This window comes from Coregonus clupeaformis, chromosome 15, assembly GCF_020615455.1.
Source record: "Coregonus clupeaformis isolate EN_2021a chromosome 15, ASM2061545v1, whole genome shotgun sequence".
Lineage (NCBI taxonomy): Eukaryota > Metazoa > Chordata > Actinopteri > Salmoniformes > Salmonidae > Coregonus > Coregonus clupeaformis.
The window spans coordinates 40530062-40547265 of NC_059206.1; the positions used below are offsets into that span (position 1 = coordinate 40530062).

Genomic DNA, 17204 nt, shown 5'->3' on the forward strand with positions numbered 1-17204 from the left:
CATCCTGGACTTCCTGACGGGCCGCCCCCAGGTGGTAAGGGTAGGTAACAACACATCGGCCATGCTGATCCTCAACGCGGGGGCCCCTCATGGGTGCGTGCTCAGTCCCCTCCTGTACTCCCTGTTCACTCCTGACTGCATGGCCAGGCACGACTCCAACACCATCATTAAGTTTGCTGTTGACACAACAGTGGTAGGCCTGATCACTGACAACGACGAGACAGCCTAAAGGGAGGAGGTCAGAGACCTGGCCGTGTGGTGCCAGGACAACAACCTCTCCCTCAACGTGATCAAGACAAAGGAGATGATTGTGGACTACAGGAAAAAGAAGAGAACCGAGCACGCCCCCATTCTCATTGACGGGGCTGTAGTGGAGCAGGTTGAGAGCTTCAAGTTCTTTGGTGTCCACATCACCAACAAACTAACATGGTCCAAGCACACCAAGACAGTCGTGAAAAGGGCACGACAAAACCTATTCCCCCTAAGGAGACTGACAAGATTTGGCATGGGTCCTCAGATCCTCAAAAGGTTAAACAGCTGCACCATCGAGAGCATCCTGACTGGTTGCATCACTGCCTGGTATGGCAACTGCTCGGCCTCCGAGGGTAGTGCGTACGGCCCAGTACATCCCTGGGGCCAAGCTTTCTGTCATCCAGGACCTCTATACCAGGCGGTGTCAGAGGAAGGCACGCTTCACAGTGTAGTTCTAGAGCTGCACTCACATTGTCAACCTATACGCAGGCCTACTGTAATGGCTGGCGTTGGAAAAGTGTATGTGCATGTTCTAGCTGTCAGTCAAATCAAACAGACGCAAACCTGTGTCCCCGCATGTTGACTCTGTACCGTTACCCCCTGTATATAGCCTCCCTACAGTTATTTTATTTTACTGCTGCTCTTTAATTATTTTTTATTTTATCTATTTTTTCCTTAACACTTATTTTTCATAAAACTGCATTGTTGTTTAAGGGCTTGTAAGGACGCATTTCACTGTAAGGTCTACACTTGTTGTATTCGGCGCATGTGATGACGCAATTGCCATCTCACTGCACACTGCCCTATCCCATCTGGACAAGAGGAATACTTATGTAAGAATGCTGTTCATTGACTATAGCTCAGTCTTCAACACCATAGTGCCCTCCAAGCTCATCAATAAACTCAGGGCCCTGGGTCTGAACCCCGCCCTGTGCAACTGGATCCTGGACGTCCTGACGGGCAGACCCCAGGTGGTGAAGGTAGGCAACAACACCTCCGCCACGCTGATCCTCAACACAGGGGCCCCACAAGGGTGCGTGCTTAGCCCCCTCCTGCACTTCCTGTTCAGCCAAAGCTGGGACTGAAAAACAACTTCTATCTCCAGGCCATCAGACTTAAATAGTCACCACTAGCCGGCCTCCACCCAATACCCTGCCCTGAACTTAGTTACTGTTACTAGTCGACTACCACCTGGTACTCTACCCTGCACCTTAGAGACTGCTGCCCTATGTACAGTTGAAGTCGGAAGTTCACATACACTTAGGTTGGAGTCATTAAAACTCGGTTTTCAACCACTCCACAAATTTCTTGTTAACAAACTATAGTTTTGGCAAGTCTGTTAGGACATCTACTTTGTGCATGACACAAGTAATATTTCCAACAATTGTTTACAGACAGATTATTTCACTTATAATTCACTATATCACAATTCCAGTGGGTCAGAAGTTTACATACACTAAGTTGACTGGGCCTTTAAACAGCTTGGAAAATTCCAGAAAATGATGTCATGGCTTTAGAAGCTTCTGATAGGCTAATTGACATAATTTGAGTCAATTGGAGGAGTACCTGTGGATGTATTTCAAGGCCTACCTTCAAACTCAGTGCCTCTTTGCTTGACATCATGGGAAAATCAAAAGAAATCAGCCAAGACCTCAATTGTAGACCTCCACAAGTCTGGTTAATCCTTAGGAGCAATTTCCAAACGCCTTTTTTACCTTTATTTAACCAGGTAAGCCAGTTGAGAACAGGTTCTCATTTACAACTGCGACCTGGCCAAGATAAAGCAAAGCAGTGCAATAAAAACAACACAGAGTTACATATGGGGTAAAAAACATAAAGTCAAAAATACAACAGAAAATATATATACAGTGTGTGCAAATGTAGCAAGTTATGGAGGTAAGGCAATAAATAGGCTATAGTGCAAAATAATTACAATAGTATTAACACTGGAATGCTAGATGTGCAAGAGATTATGTGCAAATAGAGATACTGGGGTGCAAAAGAGCAAAATAAATAACAATATAGGGATGAGGTAGTTGGGTGGGCTAATTTCAGATGGGCTGTGTACAGGTGCAGTGATCGGTAAGGTGCTCTGACAACTGATGCTTAAAGTTAGTGAGGGAGATAAGAGTCTCCAGCTTCAGAGATTTTTGCAATTCGTTCCAGTCATTGGCAGCAGAGAACTGGAAGGAATGGCGGCCAAAGGAGGTGTTGGCTTTGGGAATGACCAGTGAGATATACCTGCTGGAGCGCAGACTACGGGTGGGTACTGCTATGGTGACCAATGAGCTAAGATAAGGCGGGGATTTGCCTAGCAGTGATTTATAGATGGCCTGGAGCCAGTGGGTTTGACGACGAACATGTAGTGAGGACCAGCCAACAAGAGCGTACAGGTCACAGTGGTGGGTAGTGTATGGGGCTTTGGAGACAAAACGGATGGCACTGTGATAGACTACATCCAATTTGCTGAGTAGAGTGTTGGAGGCTATTTTGTAAATGACATCGCGAAGTCAAGGATCGGTAGGATAGTCAGTTTTACGAGGGCATGTTTGGCAGCATGAGTGAAGGAGGCTTTGTTGCGAAATAGGAAGCCAATTCTAGATTTAACTTTGGATTGGAGATTCTTTATGTGAGTCTGGAAGGAGAGTTTACAGTCTAACCAGACACCTATGTATTTGTAGTTGTCCACATACTCTAGGTCAGACCCGTCGAGAGTGGTGATTCTAGTCGGGTGGGCGGGTGCCAGCAGCGTTCGATTGAAAAGCATGCATTTAGTTTTACTAGTGTTTAAGAGCAGTTGGAGGCTACTGAAGGAGTGTTGTATGGCATTGAAGCTCGTTTGGAGGTTTGTTAACACAGTGTCCAATGAAGGGCCAGATGTATACAAAATGGTGTCGTCTGCGTAGAGGTGGATCTGAGAGTCACCAGCAGCAAGAGCGACATCATTGATATACACGGAGAAAAGTGTCGGCCCAAGAATTGAACCCTGTGGCACCCCCATAGACTGCCATAGGTCCAGACAACAGGCCCTCCGATTTGACACACTGAACTCTATCTGAGAAGTAGTTGGTGAACCAGGCGAGGCAGTCATTTGAGAAACCAAGGCTATTTAGTCTGCCAATAAGAATGCGGTGGTTGACAGAGTCGAAAGCCTTGGCCAGGTCGATGAAGACGGCTGCACAGTACTGTCTATTATCAATCGCGGTTATAATATCGTTTAGGACCTTGAGCGTGGCTGAAGTGCACCCATGACCAGCTCGGAAACCGGATTGCATAGCGGAGAAGGTACGGTGGTATTCAAAATGGTCGGTGATCTGTTTGTTAACTTGGCTTTCAAATACTTTCGAAAGGCAGGGCAGGATGGATATAGGTCTGTAGCAGTTTGGATCTAGAGTGTCACCCCCTTTGAAGAGGGGGATGACCGCGGCAGCTTTCCAATCTCTGGGGATCTCAGACGTTATGAAAGAGAGGTTGAACAGACTAGTAATAGGGGTTGCGACAATTTCGGTGGCTAGTTTTAGAAAGAAAGGGTCCAGATTGTCTAGCCCAGCTGATTTGTAGGGGTCCAGATTTTGCAGCGCTTTCAAAACATCAGCTGTCTGAATTTGTGTGAAGGAGAAGCAGGGGGGGGGGGGGGGCATGGGCAAGTTGCAGCGGAGGGTGCAGAGTTGGTGGCCGGGGTAGTGGTAGCCAGATGGAAAGCATGGCCAGCTGTAGCAAAATGCTTGTTGAAATTCTCGATTATTGTAGATTTATCGGTGGTGATAGTGTTTCCTAGCCTCAGTGCAGTGGGCAACTGGGAGGAAGTGCTCTTATTCTCCATGGACTTTACAGTGTCCCCAAACTTTTTGGAGTTAGTGTTACAGGATGCAAATTTCTGTTTGAAAAAGTTAGCCTTTGCTTTCCTGACTGCTTGTGTATATTGGTTCCTAACTTCCCTGAAAAGTTGCATATCGCGGGGGCTATTTGATGCTAATGCAGTACGCCACAGGATGTTTTTGTGCTGGTCAAGGGCAGTCAAGTCTGAGGAGAACCAGGGGCTATATCGGTTCTTAGTTCTGTATTTTTTGAATGGGGCATGTTTATTTAAGATTGAGAGGAAATTACTTTTAAGGAACAACCAGGCATCCTCTACTGACGGAATGAGATCTATATCCATCCAGGATACCTGGGCCAGGTCAATTAGGAAGGCCTGCTCGCTAAAGTGTTTTAGGGAGCGTTTGACAGTGATGAGGGGTGGTCGTTTGACCGCGGACCTGTTACGGACGCAGGCAATAAGGCAGTGATCGCTGAGATCCTGGTTGAAGACAGCTGAGGTGTATTTAGAGGGTATGTTAGTCAGGATGATATCTATGAGGGTACCCATGTTTACGGATTTAGGGTTGTACCTGGTAGGTTCGTTGATAATTTGCGTGAGGTTGAGGGCATCGAGTTTGGATTGTAGGATGGCCGGGGTATTAAGCATATCCCAATTTAGGTCACCAAGCAGTACGAACTCTGTACCACGTTCATCTGTACAAACAATAGTATGCAAGTATAAACACCATGGGACCACGCAGCCGTCATACCGCTCAGGAAAGAGATGCGTTCTGTCTCCTAGAGATGAACGTACTTTGGTGCGAAAAGTGCAAATCAATGCCGTATTCTAGTCCAGGCTCATCCTATATAACTACTGCTGTACACACCTTTCCTATACAGTCCATACTGTCTATACACACACTGAGTGTACAAATGAACACCTGTGTACGCGACCAATAGAAATCACCAATAAACATTTGAAATTAGAGGGAAATGTGATGTCTTATAGGCTCCATCTGATGACACAACAACTGGGGAGCAGCTGTCAGCATCGAACATCTGGGTCACTGGCAATGCCACTGATCTGGGTTGGCTACGTAAGACTAGTCTGCCCCACGTCTTCAGGTGGTAATAAGCCTCTGTAAACTCTTTCACATAGCTTATGTAATGATGACCATGAATAGCTAATAAAGTTGTGATTTACACTCCCTTGTAATGCAGTGTGAATCCCTTAGAAGCTTCGGTAACTGATTACAGTACAGATTTGAGACATTTATTTAAAAGAAACATACACATAGTGAAGTCCTACTACAAGGACAAAATGTAAACCTTTTAAATATATTGTAAAACGAGTGCACAATGTCACGCCCTGACTCTAGGGACTCGTATTTGTTGAGTCAGGGTGTGTATTTTCTGTGTCGTGTTGTGCTATGTTGATTGTCTATGTTTAGATCTAGTATGTGTGTGGTTCCCAATCAGAGGCAGCTGTAGCTCGTTGTCTCTAATTGGGGACCATACTTAGGTAGCCTATTGGCACTAGTGGGTTGTGGGATCTTGTTCCAGTTATGGTATGTTTGTGTGCTACATTGGACTTCACGTTTCGTTTGTTGTTTTGTCGTGTGTTTATTCGTTTAAATAAACATGTATGCTTATCACGCTGCGCCTTGGTCCTTCTCGTTCATCAACGATCGTGACAGAAGATCCCACCAAACGAGGACCAAACGCCGGGAATTAAACAGGAGGTTACTTTAGTAGATGTCCTCCTCGGTTGGGGGAGAATTACGGAGGAGGAGGCCGTCCGCTACCGGAAGGCGATGAAGGAGGATGCCCAGGCAGGAGAGGAGAAACTGCGCCAACCGTGCCGACGACGGAGACCCGAGAGGCAACCCCAAGAATTTTTTTTGTGGGGGCACACGGTGTGGACGACGAGGCAGCAGGAGGCCGCGACAGGGCGGATCTGGAGGTTAGGAGAGGAGGCCACCAGGTTACGGGGGCTATTGGTTCAGAGGGAGCTGGAGTTATTTGGTCAGAGGGAGGTGCTACAGGAGGCAAAAAGGGAGAAGGAAGGTGTAGAGGCACGGCGAGAGGAGCTGGTTAGGCAGCAGAAGGAGCAGGGGTTTATAAAGGAACCCAGTTCCGCTCCTCGCACCAAGCAAGTGGTGCGTGTCGCCAGTCCGGTCCGGCCCGTTCCTGCTCCCCGCACTAAGCCAGTGGTGCGTGTTCCCAGTACGGCCCGACCCGTTCCTGCTCCCCGCACTAAGCCAGTGGTGTGTGTTCCCAGTACGGTCCTACCTGTTCCTGTCCCTCGCACCAAGCCAGTGGTACGCGTCGCCAGCCCGGTCCGGCCTGTTCCTGTCCCTCGCACTAAGCCAGTGGTGCGCGTCGCTAGCCCGGCCCGGCCCGTTCCTGCCCCTCGCACCAAACCAGTGGTGCGTGTCGGCAGCCCGGCCCGGCCTGTTCCTGCCCCTCGCACCAAGACAGTGGTGCGCGTCGCCAGCCCGGCCCGGCCTGTTCCTGCACCTCGCACCAAGCCAGTGGTGCGCGTCGCCAGCCCGGCCTGTTCCTGCTCCCCGCACCAAGCCAGTGGTGCATGTCGCCAGTCCGGTACGGCCCGTTCCTGCTCCCCGCACTAAGCCAGTGGTGCGTGTTCCCAGTACGGTTCGGCCTGTTCCTGTCCCTCGCACCAAGCCAGTGGTGCGCGTCGCCAGCCCGGCCCGGCCTGTTCCTGCCCCTCGCACCAAGCCAGTGGTGCGTGTGTCCAGTCCGGCACGGCCCGTGCCTGTTCCACCGGTGCCAGAGCAGTCCGCTCCACCGGTGCCTGATCCAGCTCCGGTCAGCGGCTCCACTCCGGAGCCAGAGCAGTTCGATCCACCGTCGTCGGGTCCAGCTCCAGTCAGCGGTTCCAGTCCAGACCCAGACGTCAGCCCCTCTCCAGGTTCAGGGTCTCCCACACCAGGGTCCAGACAGGGCTTGGTACCTCGTGGGAGGAAGGAGAGGGGAAGCAGCGCGCCGAGGTCCAGACCAGACCAGGGGCGCAACAGGGAGGTGGAGAGTAAGTGGTGGTCACACCCGGAGCCGGATCCGCCTCCGAGGCGGAATGCCCACCCGGCCCCTACCCTGTTATGTTTATGTGGCGCGGTCGGAGTCCGCACCTTTGGGGGGGGGGTACTGTCACGCCCTGACTCTAGGGACTCGTATTTGTTGAGTCAGGGTTTGTATTTTCTGTGTCGTGTTGTGCTATATTGATTGTCTATGTTTAGATCTAGTATGTGTTGATCTATGTTGGCCGGTGTGGTTCCCAATCAGAGGCAGCGGTAGCTCGTTGTCTCTGATTGGGGCCCATACTTAGGTAGCCTATTGGCACTAGTGGGTTGTGGGATCTTGTTCCAGTTATGGTATGTTTGTGCTACATTGGACTTCACGTTTCGTTTGTTGTTTTGTCGTGTGTTTATTTGTTTAAATAAACATGTATGCTTATCACGCTGCGCCTTGGTCCTTCTCGTTCATCAACGATCGTGACACACAAAAGTAGTGCAATATGAAAATTGAGCAATTGGAGTGATAGGTACTTGGTTTTTTATTTATGATAAGGTAAAGTCATACCAATCCCATTAAGGTATTATAATATTCTGCTAAATCAAATGGTATATTTTATTACATGAAAATTGAAATTAGTGGAAAACTTACACTGTGGCTTTGATATGACTTAGAAACTAATTTGGAGAATAAAGAACTGTGTATTCTGCTTCCTTTGCTGTATTCCCTTATTATCTCACTCCAATGCCAAAGCAACATCTATCAACAGTATTAATTTCAAATTAATTATCATGGTCTTTCAGGAAATCGTTTTTTTTATATGATTAAACCCACTGATGATATGCCTTTCAAAGTCACAATAGGGAATGTACCTCATTTCAGCCTGCAAAACACGATTGTCATCATTTAAAAGTTTTCGACCCCTCCACTTTCTCTCCAATCATACAGCGTAGCCGTATCTGCTGTCATATTTTACAGGTGTGTATCCAGTGCTGGTGGATGGGATGTGTGTGTGTTCTCGGTGTGAGTGCCCCGTCTGTTGCATGCCCACCTGGCTGTAGGCTACCCCAGGGTGGAGGCTTGTGCCCCGGCTGGTGCCTCGGCTGTGTGGTCGGCTCTCTGGGGCTGTGACGTCCTCCCTGGGGGAAGAAGAATAGGTGCAGGGGGGTGAGAGGGCAAGAGGAAACAGCAGTATGGCCACAGAACCATCTACAGCAAGGATGGGCAACTGGCGGGCGGCATTGGGCCTGCATAAAAAAAATATATACTGTATATAATTTTAGGAACTCAGTCGGGGTCTTAACTTACTGTTAAGACTTACAACAGTAGAATACACAAGGTGCGATTTCGAAATTTGATTGTGCATCAGCAGTTTTTCTCTTATGTCAGTCACTGACAGTCACTCAGTTATCCCATGTCAGCAAAACATTTTGTGATTGGTAAGTTGCTCTAGCCAGCTAACTTGAAGTTTTTGTTAGTCACAGATATAATATCAAAGACTGCAAACATTTCCCTCCACCCTATAGCAAAATGTGTAGAATTACAGGAAATGTGCTGTAAAACTGCTCATTTTTCTCTCTGTACTATATTCACACTAATGAGTAGAATTGTATGAAATGATTTATAAAATTGCAAAATATTCTCTCCACCGATGGCAAAATCTGTAGAATTGCAGCGGGGCCGGTTCTGACTCCATGAGCGGGTATGGATGTGGGTATGCAGACCTGCGAGCCACTGCGGCCTCTCATGATGAGTTCAGAATTTTTGTGGCCCCCACCCCCATCAAAGTTGCCCATCCCTGATCTACAGTCTTAGTGTGAATACAGTACATTCTCTAGTACCTGATATCGTTGGACACTTCCTTCTCATCGTGTGTGAACCTTGCATCACACTTGTAGATGAGGAGGCAGATGAGTATCGCCAGAATGATGATGAGCAGTAGACAACCCACCACAGTACCCACTATCACGCCTGCTCTGTTAGGGGCTAGGGATGGAACAGATGGAACCAAGCACCAGGTGAAGGAATTTTGTAGCTTTTTTTGTGCTTTAAATGTGAGTGAATGACTGAGTGAGGGATTGACTGAATGAGTGACTGAGTGTGTACCTACGTTTGTTAGCTGTCAGATTGATTCTGCACCTCTCGTCCCCCACAGCATTGGTCACCTCACACATGTAGATTCCCACAAAGCTCTCAGAGTGATTGCTGATCAACAACTCCCCCGTCACACGGTCTGATGGATCACAAAGTATGAAGAGCAGCAATGAAAACATGTATTTTTCACTGCATGCCCAGTCAGCTTAAATAACGTTTCTGTTAAAATGTGCTCTAATGCTGTAATTCACCATGAAACCAGTAAAGGTCAGACTTACTCTGTGTGGCTGAGGGTGGGATGGGACCTCCTCTTTCTGTCTTCCATGCGTAGTTGAGGGGAGAGGACCCCTGGGATGACTTGCAGTGCAGGGAGACAGTCTCCCCCACCGCCTCCCCACCCTCCACCCAGCATTTAGGCACCGAAGGACGCACTGACGACAAAGGAATAATAATTACACACATTTCCACTCCATCACAGTTTTTAAAAAACTGAATAAATTAAAGAGGACAGTGCTTATTTCTACCTTAACATTAGAAAAGAGACAAATCTGGAATATTACATTTACGGTAACTACTTTGTATTTATTAAATAAAGCCAAGGACACCTTTTATTGTCAGGGTAGAGAATGACAGGTCTCTGACACTGTCTGAGGTAAGCTTTGTTTCCATTGTTTGAAAGCAAGGCCACAGTTTTGTTAGTGTTTCTATTCAGGTTGTAGTACTGCATTTTCTTATCACCAAAGCTTATTTTACCACCACACACAATACCACCCTGTTACACGCATGGAGGAAGATAGGCAGTGAAAGAAAGACAGAAATAAAGAATTAAAAAGTGTCCCAGAGTGAAAAAAGCACACAAAAGGTAAAAGACAAAAGGTAAAAGAAGAAAAGGAGAGCAAAACTTCGGTTGAGATAGAGAACGGCGAAGCATAGCGAAATGGAACTGACTTAAACCTGGAGTAACTGTGGGGACATTTTAGTTCCAACTGACATTGTGCTACTCAATAGTCCATAAAATTGCCAAGGTGATACTTGTATTTGTGAAAGCACTTTAGAAATACCCAGTTTGAAGGTCTTGCTGTACCTTGAAGGTTGTTCAGAAGTACAGTTGGAGGTTCATGAGGTCAAAACAACAAATGAAAATGTGGAGTGGTGACTGTCACACCCTGATCTGTTTCACCTGTCTTTGTGATTGTCTCCACCCTCCTCCAGGTGTCGCCCATCTTCCCCATTATCCCCAGTGTATTTATACCTGTGTTCTCTGTTTGTCTGTTGCCAGTTAATTTTGTTTGATCAAGCCTACCAGTGGTTTTCTTCTTGCGCCTGTCTTTTTCAAGTTCCTGTTTCCCAGTTTTGACCATTCTGCCTGCCCTGAGCCTGCCTGCCGTTCTGTACCTTGTCATAACACCCTGGATTTTTGACCTCTGCCTGCCCTGACCCTGAGACTGCCTGCCGTTCTGTACCTTTTGGACTCTGATCTGGATTACTGACCTCTGCCTGCTCTTGACCTGTCATTTGCCTACCCCCTGTTTTTGTAATAAAGTTTTGTTTCTTCGACACTGTCTGGGTCTTCTCCTGAAACTTGATAGTGACATTCTCTTGAGGAGAAAACCAACCACATTTTCATGAACTTATTCACCTTAAGATATTCAAGTCGTCACAACCAGCTAAAACCAAGCCACCTAGGCTTAAATAATGCAGCATGTTGACATGTTAGCCCAAGGTTGAAATGTAATGCCTGTCTCACCCATCACGACCAGGGACACTTTCCGCATGTCCACTCCCGGTGACTTCTTGACTTTACACTGGTAGGTGGCAGAATGGGCTGGTGACAGGGAAGTGATAGAGAGGGACGCATCACCCAGGGAAGGGTCGCCAGCAGCAAAGTCCAGCCCCTTAGTTAGACCAGGGTTACCATGGATGTACTTATTCCCACCTGCATAGGACAACAGCTGAAGAAGTCCCAACATTTGAAAATCAGAACAGGGTAAAAAAAAAAAAGAGGTTTGATATAGCTTAGCAACTAGAGGTGAGCAGATGGAAGAAATGGAACGGGTTCTGTCCTTGAACCAGCTACTTTATCTAACAGCATGTCTTTTGATTGCTTTATATAACAATCTGAGATCTCACCTAGAATAACTTGGTAACTTCAGTGCCACTTACCAGTTGGTCATTTTGGGTGGTATCTGGGCTGACCACTGACCACTCAATATCCAGCTCTCCAGTGTCCGAGGGCTCAGGTGTGTATGTACACCCCAGGGTCATTGGCTCCCCTTGGGCGCTCTGGACGGTCTGGGGACCAGTGGAAGTCAGCCGCATCCCCATGCTGCCACCTAGGGCCATTCAAATACTGTAACTGTAAAGCCTTTCACTTCTAGTGACAAGTTCTCAAGTCTATTGAATTTTACCTTCTAATACTAATTACTACTGTAGGCCTACTGCTTAGAAAACATAGGAGAGATATTTAGTATTCAGCTTCTTCTTTATAATCTACATCTCCCTGAATGTAGTTTCTTAAATGGTGAAAAAAACATTGATGCTGTATCCTTGACTCCTATAGTTACAATATGAGATGTTTGTTATTGTGTGTTAGACGAGCATATTGAAATAAAGTAACTGAGAGATGCAATCAAACTCAACAACATATACAGGACACTAGTACACCCTCAGGAGAGAGACAGAAGCCTTCTTGTTAACAGGGTGAACTGGCAGTATCTACCATGGCAACACACCTGGAGACCATTACCCAAGTGATGAACAATGTTATGAATAAATAGACTGTTCTATTCAGTCTGTAACAATCTAGTTTCCAGTGATACATCCAAATCCTGAGTCTGTGTGTTGAGTTCAGGGATAGGTTAGTAATAGAAATTAATTATTTCCTTGCTTTACAGATTGCTGTAAACAACAAGGAAAGAAGGTCCTGAAAGGGTGTGTGCGTGTGTGTGTGCATGTGGGTGTGTGTGCATGTGTGTTCGTGTGTAGGGTGGACTTCCTCACCTGCATTGAGAAAAACTGTGATTGCACATATCCCGATCATGGAAGACCATGGGTGAAAGCTAGGAAGGCATGGATAGACATTTTGAACCATGGTATCATTGAACAGACAAGCACATACAGCAATGCTTTGAAAATACATATAGCTCTCTGTGGTGCCCTGCTTGAAAACTACATGAGCACATGACATGGTATTCTGAGCATCCCGGGTTTGTGAAGGGACAATTTGTAAAAACACACCTTCATTGCTAAATGAACCTGGTTTAAAGAGAAAATTATTGAAAACATGTTTTGTAGACTGTGTCCTTTATATTGTCTCCTGCCTAACTGTCCTGACTTGAACTGTGTAACAGACTTGAACTGTGTAATAGACTTGAACTGTGTAATAGACAACGTATTAAGAAGTGCAGGTACACTGAACATATGGCGACATATTTGTGACCTGCATCACGCTAAAACATCAGCTATACAGCTACATCTGATATACCTAAATTCTATTCAACCTACTGGTATTTAAAAGTATATTTAGAGACAAAAAGATAATGTCCTGATATTAACAAAATAAAGTAAAATGCTTTGATAAGCTATTTCTTCTTGGATAGGGTATTTTATGAAATACCAATTGTTTTACATTTTACATTTTAGTCATTTAGCAGACGCTCTTATCCAGAGCGACTTACAGTTAGTGAGTGCATACATTTTCATACTGACAAGTTTATCAAAACGTTGTAATAAAACCAGATGTTCCCTTTGGTTAAAGCACACAGTAGTTCCAAAATAATGTATTTATTTTTCAACTGTATCATTTGATGCCACATAGACTATAACATTGTTTTCACGCTGCTGTTTTCGCACACTGTTAATCTACACCTGTTGTTTCCAAAGGATGTCACAAATAAAATGTGATTTGATTTTATAACAAGGGTTGAAAACAATACAAGGTAGCCCAAAAAATAAAAAGCTCACAATAGCACAAAGGGGAAATCAACATGACAATGAACACAATTCACCTGAATGAAGGTCGCTCATCCAAATGTAGAACCATTCCAATTAATGGACAAAGCATGTCGACAGGTGCTCTTCTCTCTGTTTCTTCTGCTCTTTCTTCCTCTCTATCCCTCTGACACAGCTACTCATGCCTGTATTCCTCCTCCATCTCATTAGCATAGGCTCATCTCATTGGACAGGTCTTCTATTAAAACATTTTTTTTATTTTCCCAAAGAAAACCTTAAACCTGAATCCACACGTTTGACATTTTTTTCGATGTTTGTCAAATGTTTTGTTCACCTTATCGCCTCCCATCTGTGGATACGCTCCGGTTTCAAACAAAGAGCTAGGAGGCCATGGTAATGTGATCCAAACAGCCAGGTCTCAGGTGACAACAAACTGGTTATTCATCTGGTTATTCCAGGATACACAGAACATGTTTTAGAGATGCAGTCCACAGATCCTCATGTGTGACTGTGAATTGCGTATTTCCTCAAAAACAAATAGACCAGTTAATATGAATTGCCTCTAACATAATCCCCAGTCAACCCTTAAATTATGCCAGCCCTCTCAGCAGATGCTACAATTTACCATAAGGTTTTCCTTGTTTGTCCAGAAATATTCCTGTAACATTACCAACTGCATGACATTAGCATTATTTGTGACTTTAATTTCCTGGACATGCAGTATCCTATCCCAGATGAAGACAGATGAAACATGATGTACATTAAAGAATATGACTATAAAAAAAGGAGCTGAATATATAAATCGGTTAATCTCAAAACAGAACTGGAGAAGTTATAGGGAACAGGGTTAAATAGTGGTTGTCATTGTGGAGTCTGTCAGCTGGTTCAAAGAGGTGTGATCATGAGAAAACCTTAGTCTTACTGTAGAGTTACACCCATAGTAGCAGAAGGATGCAGGCAGGTTATTAGTTATTCATGGGAAACTGAATGATATATTTGAAGTTGCAATGCATCACTCTCTCATGGGGTTCCAGACATCATTGAAACCGGTTAACAGGAGAAGGGCACACTTTAGTAGCTTACAGTGCATTCTGAAAGTATTCAGACCCCTTCACTTTTGTTACGTTACAGCTTTATTCAAAAATTGATTAAATAAATGTTTTCCCTCATCAATCTACACACAATACCCCATAATGACTAAGCAAAAACAGGTTTTTAGACATTTTTACACATTTATTTAAAAAACAAATACTGAAATATAACATTTACATAAGTATTCAGACCCTTTACTCAGTACTTTTTGTTGAAGCACCTTTGGTAGCGATTACAGCCTAGAGTCTTTCTGGGTATGACACGACAAGCTTGGCACACCTGTATTTGGGGAGTTTCTCCCATTCTTCTCTGCAGATCCTCTCAAGCTCTTTCAGGTTGGATGGGGAGCGTTGCTGCACAGCTATTTTCTGGTCTCTCCAGAGATGTTCGATCGGGTTCAAGTCTGGGCTCTGGCTAGGCCACTCAAGGACATTCAGAGACTTGTCCCGAAGCCACTCCTGCGTTGTCTTGGCTGTGTGCTTAGGGTCGTTGTCCTGTTGGAAGGTGAACCTTCGCCCCAGTCTGAGGTCCTGAGCGCTCTGGAGCAGGTTTTCATCAAGGATCTCTCTGTACTTTGCTCTGTTCATATTTCCCTCGATCCTGACCAGTCTCCCAGTCCCTGCCGCTGAAAAACATCCCCACAGCATGATGCTGCAACCACCATGCTTCACCGTAGGGATGGTGCCAGGTTTCCTCCAGACGTGACGCTTGGCATTCAGGCCAAAGAGTTCAATCTTGGTTTCATCAGACCAGAGAATGTTGTTTTCTCACTGTATATCACACTACTAATCCCATGATCATGTTACAGTATGCGAGACTGGTAGTCAGATTGCTGCCTTAGAAACGTTTGTGTTAAATCATTAATATCATGACATGTGTTAAGCCATCCTTATGACCGCCTTATGTAGGCATTATGGAGGGTTGAAGTAATGTGTTACTAAAAGAAGACGGGCGATGATGTATCTATAATGGTTGAGATATACTGCAGGTCAAAGACTAGACTGTGACTGTCGAATTCAGTGTGTTAAAATGAAAATAATATTGAGAATAAATAAGATATGTGCATAGAAGCCTGGGGCAACAGGCAATAACTGCACAATAAACTATAGCCTACAATATGGAGCTAATCTGTAGCCATCATGACCTTCCACCCAGAGTTTTGCTAAATCATGCAGGGAGTGTTGCCAACTAGGCTATATGCTGTTGGGTTTTTTCTTCCAGTCCCGAAGTCTTCCACAAGACTGTTTATGGCTTGATTATGTAAACGACTTATCTGATGTAAACGTTTGATAAAGCCGTTACAGTCTTCAGTACGACACATTTAGCCAACAGATTAGTTAGAATAGTCCAAGTTTTCAGAGTTTTGCAGTCATGACTGAAGAAACGTGGGATGTTGTTATTGTTGGCGCTGGGCTATCAGGACTGAGTGCTGCTCAGACTCTGCGGAAGAGAAATGGCAAACTTAGAATATTAATTCTGGAAGGAAAAGGTTTGTAAAAACTGTTTGGCATTCATTATGCAGCGAAACAATCAACGTTCTCCGCAGAAAGTACAGTCCAAGATTCTGAAATATATTAACAATTCGAAACGGAATTAGAAGGCAACACTATTATATAGATGAACATTTAATAAAATTAACGGGGTATGTATTTTTTCCAGACCGGGTAGGAGGACGAACTGTTACCCAGGAATTACCTGCCGCCGGCGGCATTGATCGCTGGGATATGGGAGGGCAGTGGGTTGGCAGGTAGGTTCTTGGAACAGCCTGGTCTCATAGACTAGATGTAACATAGTACACGGAAATCCGGGACATTCAAATTAGTATGGGATGTTATGTTTGGTATGGTTACATAAGACAGAAAGTTACTTAATTGTGGTTTGTCGGGGTGGATGGGGAGGCGTATAACACGAACATCTAGGAACCCAAAGGTTGTGTGTTCAAATCTCATCACGGACAACTTTAATTAATTAGCAACTTTGCAACTACTTACTACTTTTTAGCAACTTTGCAACTACTTAGCATGTTAGCTAACCCTTCCCCTAACCATAACCCTAAAATACATGATTGAGACCTTTCTGTTTTCTCATTGACATTTAATTCAGCATTGAAAAAGTTTGTTCCACCTGAGTTTGGGTAATCCCAAAATTACATTACTGATTACAATTTTGGACAGGTAACTAGTAACTGTAACGGATTACATTTAGAAAGTAACCAACCCTGTCATCATGCAGCTTAATCCCAACAATATTGTCTAAATGATGAATGGTGAAGTAATGAAGAACAATTTATCAATGGTAATTTGTCATCCAGCCAAGCAGAGCAGTGGCATTATGAAGGGAATTAATGTGCCTTTTTGCACTACCTTGAAAATGGACTGACTGATTTCTGCTTACCTTTGGAAAGAAACAAAGTTCATACATAGTTTACATTTATAAGGATGCCAAGCGGAAGTGCCAAGTAGTACATTACATTTCAGTCATTGATATTCCATTATACTGTATAAGCCTATGAAAAAGGCCCCTGAAATTCCCTCTCACACAGTCACATTCCCAATCTATTGGAGGGAACGAACAGAACTGAACATATCTGTATTCCGAGAGTACTGCAAAGCAAGAGAGCTTTGAGGAAATCTTAAAAGCTGCTATCAATACGGCCCAAAAAGGAGGCATGATTACTACAGGAGAATAATAGTGGGCTTCATCCAGGACAGAAATCACTACAAATCGACTTACTGGAACGCACTTAGACACAGGCTTAGAACGATTATATAGATTTCTATCGACCTGGAGCGAAGACTGGTAGAGGCCACTGCTGCACCCAGGCAGCTAAGGTGGTTGTCATTGTGGAGTCTGTCAGGTGTTTCAAAAAGGACAGGTCTATGTGCGATCACGGGAAACCTCTTAGAGCTACGGTAGTAGAGGGATGCAGTCAGAACATGGAACAGACTATTATTTATTAATGGCAAAGAAAGTGATCATTT

General features: G+C 44.9%; 2 protein-coding genes across 4 annotated transcripts in view; one reads left to right on the plus strand and one right to left on the minus strand.

The window, feature by feature from the left end:
* Positions 1-7619: 7619 nt before the first annotated feature.
* On the minus strand, positions 7620-13266 carry vsig8a (V-set and immunoglobulin domain containing 8a). The gene is made up of 8 exons (XM_041899486.2): positions 13188-13266; positions 12181-12239; positions 11344-11513; positions 10928-11132; positions 9459-9611; positions 9197-9319; positions 8928-9072; positions 7620-8225 (listed from the first exon to the last, which is right to left on the minus strand). Exons 1-8 carry the CDS (start codon positions 13241-13243, stop codon positions 8027-8029), a joined length of 1110 nt encoding a protein of 369 aa, XP_041755420.2. The 5' UTR covers positions 13244-13266; the 3' UTR covers positions 7620-8026.
* Positions 13267-15413: 2147 nt separating this feature from the next.
* Positions 15414-17204, plus strand: part of si:ch211-127i16.2 (probable flavin-containing monoamine oxidase A) — a 41671-nt gene continuing 39880 nt past the window's right edge. Inside the window, exons 1-2 of one of the 3 annotated variants that reach the window (XM_041898221.2) lie at positions 15414-15712; positions 15883-15970. In XM_041898221.2, the coding sequence (XP_041754155.1) occupies positions 15595-15712; positions 15883-15970 (206 nt within the window). In that variant the 5' untranslated portion in view covers positions 15414-15594. The remainder of the gene's footprint in view (positions 15713-15882; positions 15971-17204) is intronic. The other 2 variants (XM_041898220.2, XM_041898219.2) reach the window with 2 other exon arrangements.

Excerpts from the sequence above, each read along its gene's own strand:
- vsig8a (XM_041899486.2), bottom strand. The coding sequence starts at position 13,243 with ATGCTTTGTCCATTAATTGGAATGGTTCTACATTTGGATGAGCGACCT. Across the intron at positions 9,320-9,458 it reads CCCACCCTCAGCCACACAGA|ACCGTGTGACGGGGGAGTTG; the intron begins GTAAGTCTGACC and ends GTGATCCATCAG. Across the intron at positions 8,226-8,927 it reads GAAGTGTCCAACGATATCAG|GGAGGACGTCACAGCCCCAG; the intron begins GTACTAGAGAAT and ends TTCTTCCCCCAG.